The sequence below is a fragment of the Microtus ochrogaster genome, chromosome 7 (genome assembly GCF_000317375.1).
Source record: "Microtus ochrogaster isolate Prairie Vole_2 chromosome 7, MicOch1.0, whole genome shotgun sequence".
NCBI lineage: Eukaryota > Metazoa > Chordata > Mammalia > Rodentia > Cricetidae > Microtus > Microtus ochrogaster.
Window position 1 is genome coordinate 29,278,182 of NC_022014.1, and position 8,776 is coordinate 29,286,957.

Below are 8,776 nucleotides of genomic sequence, written 5' to 3' on the forward strand. Positions count from 1 at the left end.
GTGAACCTCATCTTCCTGGGGTTGTCCTCTTCCTGGGGTGGTCCTCTTCCTTGGAGGCTGCTCTACCCTCAGGCAGGAGCTCCAGACTTTGCGATGACTCCTCTGTCAGTGCACACGTGGAGCTGGCGATGCCTGTGGGACAAGCCGGGGAGAGAGATCTTTAGGCAGCTGGACACAGTCTAGAGCTTAGCTGGGTAGATTTGGGAGACGGTCATCTCTCAGAGGCAACTGAAGCCATGGGAGTAGGTTAGCCCATCCTGGGGGAATTACTGGAGATGAAGAACCTTCGGTGGGGGGGCCCGTGGAAGGGGCCTGAAGAGGTGGCAGGTTCCTTGTTGTGCTGCAGTGAAATATGCCTGGGGACTCTATGGGGACGAGCTGGAGAGAGGAAGGGCTGGGGAGGAGTGGGGGAGGAGTGGGTCTGAGGAAAGCGGACTGTTTGCCATGAGAGCGAAACCTACAGAGGGGCTGGAGAGGGGCTGAGTGGGAAAGAACATTGCTCTGCCCGAGAAACCTGGGCGCAGTTCCCAGCACCCAATGGAGGCTCACAGCCATCAGTAACTATGGTTCTTGGGGATCCAGGGCCCTCCTCTGGTCTCCCAGGGGTGTTATGTGGATATGCATGCAGGCGAAACAGTCCTATACACAAAATACAATAACAATATCATTGTAAAAGGCCTACGTGGAGGTCAGGGAAGACAAGACCTACAAAGTCCCCTTTGGTGTAGCTGTGGAATTTTTGGTGAGGTGTGGGTGGAGCAGAGAGTAAACTGGGAGCAATAGAGAAGAGAGGAAGCAGAAGGATCCCTCAGAGCAACTCCTTAAAGAAAGCAGGCTCTGAAGGGGCGGCCAGAGGGTGGTCCCTCTCGGACAGTAGGAGTCAAGGGAGGGTTGTTTTTAGTATATTCTTTCTTGACGTGCTAGAATTTGGCCATAGTCCAATGGTGGGAAGGAGCTGGTGTGTTGAGGGAGCTGTAGGTGTAAGCAGAGCTGGAGCGTGTCTTCCTGCGGGAGGACAGGGCTGCAGGACAGAGCCCCAGGGAGCTTTAGTAGGAAGAGAAGGAACTCACAGTCATAAATGTGCAGGAAGCCTCATCATGGCACAGGTCAGTTCACACAGGCTGCGGCAGGAAGCAGATGGAGTTCTCACCTGATGGTTTTCCGTTCAGAGACACCAGCTTGGGAAGAGTGGGGTTTTAGATAGTGCCTTGAAGAGACAGATCAACTGTTAAAGATTTCTCCCCATGCTGTAGGCTGCAGCTTTTCTCGATGATAGTGTCTTTTTCTGTATGAGCACTTTTCATCTTCAGGAGGTCCCATCTCAATGCCTTTACTGTTGGCATCCTGTTCAGAAAGGCCTTTCTTGACTCAAAGTCTACTGCCCTATTCTGCCAGATTCGGGGTATCTGGTCTTATGGTGAGGTCTGTGATCTGTTTGGAACTGAGTTTTGTGCAGGGTGGTAGCTATGGGCCCATTTTCATTCGTCTACATGTGGCTATCCACACTGACCAGCACCATTTGTTGAAGATGCTTTCTTTGGTCCCAGCACCCAAGAGGCAGAGGCCAGTGGGTCTCCCTATAAATCCGAAGTCAGCTGGTGGATCTCTCTCTCTCTCTCTCTCTCTCTCTCTCTGTCTCTCTCTCTCTCTCTCTCTCAATTCAAGGCCAGCCTGATCTACACAGTGAGTTCCAGGACAATCAGGACTACACAGAGAAACCCCATCACAAAAAACAAAGGGGAAAAACGAACTGTCCAGGTCTTCAGTTTTAACCCGTTGATCAACGCGTCTGTTTTCGTGCCACCGCCAGTGTGTTTTGCTGCCCCTTGTAACACAACTTGAAATCTAGATGGAGGGAGTAAGAGAACACAGGGACAGACACAGGATGTGGCCTGGAGAGCCCTGGAGCCTCAGGAGAATTCGGAGTGAGGCTGGGCTAATTTGTGATGTTATCTGTAGTGCTCAGGTGCGTTCACGTGGCTTAGCCTGGAGGACAATAGATTTCAACTGGGACTTGAAATGTAGGCAGGCCAGGCTAGTCTCCAGCTGCAGCAACACGCCTGGCCCAGTGCTTTTTTGGATGAGGGTCGCTAAGGGAGTGACTGAGATGAAGGCTGGGACTGAAGGCTGAAGCTCAGTGGAGCTGAGAGAGGGTGTGCTTAGCAGGGCCCAGACCCTGGAAAGTAGTCGCTTCCATTCTCCCAGCGCAGACAACAAAGTCTGTGGAGGGAGTAAACAGGGAGTGAGCAGGGAGGGAAGTGAGAATCCTGGCTGAGGTCTGAGAGCGGGTGGTTTGGAGGAAGCTGAGCACCTGCCTGTGCCTGTGACAGACTCGGGAGCAGCTGGGAAGGATCAGGTAGACAAACTGGAAAGGGGATCTCGGCAGAGTCAAAGGTCACTTGGGGCTGACGCTCATGCTCTGGGATGTCATTAATGGGTGAAATTAATTTTTATATTTGGCACGTCATTCCCTCTAACACAACCTAAAATTATTAATAGGCTGTTTTCTATTTTTTCTCTGTAGAAAGTCTTTTTTTTTTCTTTCGGTTTTCAAGACAGGGTTTCTCTGTCGCCATGGCTGTCCTGGAACTAACTAGCTCCTGTAGACCAGGCTGGCCTCGAACTCAAAGAGAGCCACCTGTCTCTGTCTCCCAAGGGCTGGGATTAAAGATGTGCACCACCCTAGCCCGGCTTTTAGACAGTCTTCTCTTCTCTTATACCTAGGTGTGCTCTTTTTCCTGTTTTCTGAGAGGTTCCTGTTAATTTTATTTTGGGTTTTTGTGCTTCTGCCGGTGTTTTGAACTTTGTACCGAGGCTGAAAGCCGGAACAAGCAAGCAGAAGAGAACAAAAGGTGTCCTCCGCCTAAACATGAAAAGCAACAAACTTTCCAACGTGGATACCCCGGGAGGTCACTCTCCCCGGGCTCTGTCCTAGTGGCGTAGGGGAGCATAGGGCCCTGCCCCGTGATGTACAGTCCCTTCTACGACGTTGGAGATGAAGCTGGGCTTCGAGTCTGTGCCTGCATATTCCTACAGCTTCTCAGAGTCCTTTGGACCGTGACTGAGGAGACAAACCATGCAGGAAACAGTCTTAAACCAGGAAATAGGGGAATGAGACTGCGTGATTGGGAAACTGGATTAAAATTTATTTATGAAATAAAAATGCCCTCTTTTTCAGAAAAAAAAAAAAGAAAAGCAACAAACTTTTGTTGTCGCTAACTTGCTCAGAGAAAGGAAAGAGAACCCATAGAAAAGAACAGGGCATGAACATCTCTCCGGCAGCTGGACGTGGTGATGTGTGCCCGTAATCTCAGTTCTTGGGAGTTGGAGGCAGGAGAATATGGGGAGTTCAAGGTCACCCAAAGTGAGTTCAAGGCCAGCCTGGGCAGCAAAAATACCAAGCAAGCAAACAAGAGCCCTTGCAAATTAGAAAAATAGAAAAGCCCCTTCCCGTTGTATTCACGTGGTAGGAAGGGAATTGGAAACTGATTGGAAGCTCTGGGGAGGAGAGGGTGAGGCTGCCAATAGCGCCAGTGGTGGCAGTCAACAGGGCAGCTCTTCGAGGAGTATTCCAAGTTCAGTCTTGGTCATTTGCTCCCACGCCACTGGCCAGAGACCCCAGAAAAGAATCTTCCAAACGGGGTCCTTTCTTGGTGTACGGCACATCCTCGCGTGTGTCTTGACACTCGGACCTGTGGTCTTCTGCTGGCCAAAGCATGGCTTTCTCAGAAGGCTAGTGACTTAGCTTGTGGATGGCCACATATGGTATACTACTCTCCTCCATGGCCTGGGGTCCCCAGGCGTCTTCTGCACCTTCTTCATCAGCCAATGGGCCTCCTGCAGTCTGCTAGCTCCAGCGAAGGGCCTTGCCCTACAGAGTCATGGAAGAACTCTGGGAACTGCTTCTTGAGCTCTCCTCTGGCCTTCCTGTTTGAGTCTCAAAGCCCCTTCTGGAGGTTTCCTTGAAGCCACAGCCCCTGGGGCTTTTAGAGAGTTAGGTAGTTTCCAGCTGTTGCTATTGCCAAGCTTAGAATTCCCCTTCCGCTCCAAACCCAGGTCATCTACTGCTCAACTTCTAGGACTTCTTGTCACCTGTACCTGTGTGGGCGTCTGCCCCAGACGCCTAGAAATCCCCGTCGCTGCTGCTCTCATGGTTTGGGGAAGTAGCGAATATCACTCTGTCCTGTCTGCCTCTGTCACCTGGAAGGCCTGTTTCATTTCTGTCAAAAACTTCCTTTGTGCTCCTCTTAGTGACCTCTAAGCCGTGCCTCAGTTGCTCCGCTTTCTCCCTCAGGACGCTCCTGATTCTCTTTGTGGAGATTGACTACTGGGAACGGCTGCTGTTTGAGACACCCCACTATGTGATGAACGTGGCTGAACGCGCCGAGGACCTGCGGATTCTCCGGGAGAACCTGCTCCTGGTTGCTCGAGACTACAATAGGTGCGCTCCGTCCTCGTCAGCCTGAGGATGTGGTGTGTTGCTCAGGGTCCCCATCATCGTGTTTTTCCCATCCTGAAAAGTGATTCCCTTTCCCTGCAGTTCTTTATCTGAGCCGGGCACTCAGAGCCGGGTGACATTAGGATTCTGGCATGCAATAGTATCAGAGTCACTGAAACAAGACCACCTTCCCTCATCTAGTCCCGCCCCCAGCCTTTGACCTGGCGGGGCCCATCTCTAGGGTGACATTTGTGTGTGGTTAGCTGTATCATGGATTGGATGGCTTAGAAATAACCAGACTCCTGGCTCACAGTTCTGGAAGCTTGGGAGACTCACAATCGAGGGAGGGGCAGATGCAGTGCCAGGTTCTCCACCTCCTGGTCTCTAAATGGCCGCCTTCGGTGTCTTCCATGATACAATGAGACAGCAGCTATGTTAGGTCTCTCACTAAAGACGCCAGTCCTACCCATGACAGGTTCTCCCTTCCTGGTCTAGCCAGCTCCCAAGGCCTAGTAATACCACAGCAAAAGGGAAGGTTTTGACAGACGGATTTCAGGAAGACACAGTCTTACAGACCTTTCTCACCTTGGTGAAAATCCAAGGGGATGAAACAAATACTTTTGTTTGAATTTCTAGAAAGGATACCTTCAGTGTGGTAGCCTTTAGTTGCCTGTAGCTATTTTCATTTGAATTACTTAATTAAAAAGTTCCTCTTATCATAGGCCACATTTCAAGCTTCATATGACCAGTATTAGACAGCACATCTAACATTTTATTTATTGATTGATTGATTGTGTATGGGTGTTTTCTCAGGCCTGGTACCTGAGGAGGCCAGAAGAGGGTGTCAGATCCCCTAGGACTAGAGTTACAGATGGATGCAAGACATCCTGTAGGGGCTGGGAATTGAACCAGAGTCCTAAGCAAAAACAAGAGCTCTCAACTGCTGAGTCATCTCTCCAGGCCCGTGTGCATGGAGAGGTCAGAGGACAGCTGGTGGGAGTCGGTTCTCTCCTTCCACTCCATGGGTCCCAGGAATTGAACTCAGATCCTCAGACTTAGTGGCAAGGGCCTCTAACCACTGAGCCATCTCAGCAGCCCTTAGCCACACACTGTGTACAGCACTTGTATGATGAGAGTTTCTTTAGGGAAGCCTAGGGCAGAATGCAATTTTGAGAGACTGCCAAGCTTCCTGGCGGGAGGCGAGGCCTTCGCAGTTTTCTCTCCCAGCTACCTAGGTCTTCTCTCCCACGCAGGATTATTGCCATGCTGTCCCCAGATGAGCAGGCCCTGTTCAAAGAACGGATCCGATTCCTGGATAAGAAGATCCACCCAGGCCTGAAGAAGCTGCATTGGGCCCTAAAGGGGGCCAGCGCCTTCTTCATCACAGAGTGCCGCATACACGCCAGCAAGGTAGGCCGCAGCTGCTAGACACTGAAGGTCTGTAAAGCTGATGGAAGGGCTGACACGTGGGTCATCAATGCCTGAGCCTTTGGTGATGGAGGAGACCCTGGGAGGCATTATACCATCAATTGAATGTCCTCCCCAAAATTTAGTGCCGGGAATTGATCCCAAAGTCTTACAAATGCTTAGGCAAGAATTTCTCCACTGAAAGGGAAGGATTTTTTTTTTTTTAAATGTCAGAAATTCTAGCAGGAGGCTAAGTGGGAGAATAGAATCAGGTCCAGAGAGCCTCAATCGAGTCTTCACGGGAAGGAATATACAAGGTACCTGCACAGTTCAAGGGAATGGATGCTAGAGAAGGTGCCACTGTGGACCGTGCCTGGGCCTGACTTCAGGTGCAGATGATCGTGAATGACTTCAAGGCCTCCACTCTGACCATTGGCTGGAAGGCTCAGGAGATGTCAGAGATGCTCCTGGTGCGTATCACTGGCAAACGGGTGTACAGAGACCTGGAATTTGAGGAGGCCCAGAGGGAACATCGGATGACTGTGCAGCAGAAGTTGGTGAACCTGCACCAGGATGTGGTGAACATCATGACCAACTCCTACGAAGTGTTTAAGAATGATGGTCCTGAGGTAGGTATCCCGTGCCCAGCCCTGATGCAGGGAACCCACATACCCTCTGACCACGCTGCTACTCTCCTGTATTTCACCAACGTGCGGATTTCAGATATCCTCCCTGGTCCCAAATGCAGTTCGCCTCCAAGGTTTCAAGTCTTCTCTGGTGGCATTCAGGATCTTGCCTCTGTTTCTTTAAAGATTTATTTGTATGTTTTCGAGTGTTTTTGCCTGCATGTGTGTACACCACATGGGTACCTGTTGCACTCGGAGGCCAGAGAGGGCGTCAAGTTGTGAGTTGCCTGTGGGTGTTGGGAACGGAACCTGGGTTTTCTGCGAGAGCAGCCAGTGCTCTTAACAGCTGAGCTGTCTCCAGCCCCCAGAACCCTGCATTTCTGTTTTGCTTGTTGCCCATCAGCTGGTACCCATTTCCCTGGCCCTGAGCTGCTTTCTCCAGAACCTTTTCTTCTCCCCTCCCCCTCCCAGATACAGCAGCAGTGGCTGCTCTACACGATACGGTTGGATCACATGCTGGAGGATGCCCTGCGCATGAACGTGAAGTGGTCCCTGCTTGAACTCTCCAAGGCCATCAACGGGGACGGGAAGACCACTCCAAATCCACTTTTCCGAGTCCTTGTCATCTTACAGGATGACATGCCAGGAGGTGTGGCACAGGTGAGGGCCACTGGGCCTCCAGCACCTCAAGGTTATCATACCTTAGTCCTTAGTTTCTTCCAGTTTTTTTAAATATTAAATTAAAAAAATTAAAATATAATCACATTATTTCCCCACTTCTGTTTCCTCCCCCAACATCCTCTGTGTCCCCTGACCTTGCTCCCTCTCAAATTCATGACCCCTTTTTCTTTATGTATGAATATAACCTGCTGCGTCTGGTTAGTGTTGCTTATATATATGATTTCAGGGATGATCACTTGGTATTGGACAAACAATTAGGGGAAGACTAATTTGCCCACTCTCGGCATCCTTTAGTTGCCTGTGGTTTGAGATCCCATAGGATTTCTCTCTTGCACCCTAGCAGGTCTCTCTGTGTGCTCCTTGTCCAGATCTTGCTTAGACAGCCGTATTCCTGAGGAATCATGGGTGAAGCTTCCCTATCATTTCTAGGAGACAAAGTCTCACAGTAGACGTCCTGGTCCCCGATGGCCTTACAGTCTTCCCACCCCCTCTTCTGTGATGTTCCCTAACTCCGAGGTGCAGGAGTTGTGTGGCAGATGTATCCATGCGGGCTTGGCACCCACAGGCAATTGTTATTTTCTCCCATATAGGTGTTTTGCCTGCATGTATTATGTCTGTGTACCGTATGTGCCTGATGTCTGCAGAGGCCAGAAGAGGGTAATGAATTCCTTAGAATTGGAGTTACAGATCTTTGTGAGCCACTATGTGGGTATTAGGAACTGAACCCGATCCTCTGGAAGAGCAGTCAGTGCTCTTAACCACCGAGCCATCTTTCCAGGCCTCTTCTCTCTACTCTTAGACTTCATCCAGGGCCTTGGCGTTTTCCTGTGCCTCCAGGCCCAACTCAGGTGTTCAGCCTTGGAGGCTTTGAAGCCTTCGCCTCTCCATGAGCGCCCTAAGCTCCTCTGTGCTTCCCCACAGGTGGAATTCTCCCCCACGCTGCAGACTCTGGCGAGTGTGGTCAACGATATCGCCAGCCACCTCTTCTCCACCATCTCCGTCTTCCGCCACCTCCCCGATATCCTCATCAAACGAAAGGTGGCTCGGGAGCCCATCCATGCGATTGTAGGTGAGTGGGCCTTGGGAGGGCATGCAGCAGGCACTTAGCCCAGGCAGAGCTAGGAGGAGCCATGAGGGCATCTCATTCACACCAGGCCAGCCATATCTGTGGCTGGTGGGAAGCCACACCAAGGAGCCAGACTGAGGAAGAAGCAAGGGCATTGCGATTAGGTGGCCGATCCCTGTGGGTTGTGAAAACTGGGCTGGAAGTGGAGCGTGGATAAGTTTGAGATGCGCGTTGGACTAGAAGAGGCCTTGATTCCCACAGAAGTGAGACACGCAGGGTCAGTCTCGCAGGCTGCCCCTCTGTTTTCTTTTCTTTCTGAAGATTCATTTGTTATTCTTTTACATGTATGGGCCTTTTGCTTGAAGGTATGTCTGCCCACCAAGTCCAGAAAGAAAGCCTTGTTGCTTCTGGGACTGAAGTTACAGAAAGTTGTAAGCTTCTATGTGGGTGCTGTAAACAGAAACTAGGTCCTCTTAACCACGGAGCCATCTCTAGCTCCCCTCTGTTTTATATATATATATATATATATATATATATATATATATATATATATATATA

At 50.5% G+C, this 8,776-nt stretch overlaps 1 protein-coding gene and 1 non-coding gene across 2 annotated transcripts in view; both read left to right on the forward strand.

Annotated features, from left to right (window-relative positions):
* Dnah2 (dynein axonemal heavy chain 2) overlaps positions 1 to 8,776 on the forward strand; it is a 131,251-nt gene that overhangs the window by 37,486 nt on the left and 84,989 nt on the right. Inside the window, exons 15-19 of the mRNA XM_026780620.1 lie at positions 4,295 to 4,441; positions 5,692 to 5,848; positions 6,235 to 6,474; positions 6,943 to 7,131; positions 8,074 to 8,221. Of these exons, the coding sequence (XP_026636421.1) occupies positions 4,295 to 4,441; positions 5,692 to 5,848; positions 6,235 to 6,474; positions 6,943 to 7,131; positions 8,074 to 8,221 (881 nt within the window). The remainder of the gene's footprint in view (positions 1 to 4,294; positions 4,442 to 5,691; positions 5,849 to 6,234; positions 6,475 to 6,942; positions 7,132 to 8,073; positions 8,222 to 8,776) is intronic.
* On the forward strand, positions 2,889 to 3,091 carry LOC113456361. The gene has a single exon (XR_003377184.1). It is a non-coding gene; the product is annotated as a small nucleolar RNA SNORA73 family (small nucleolar RNA).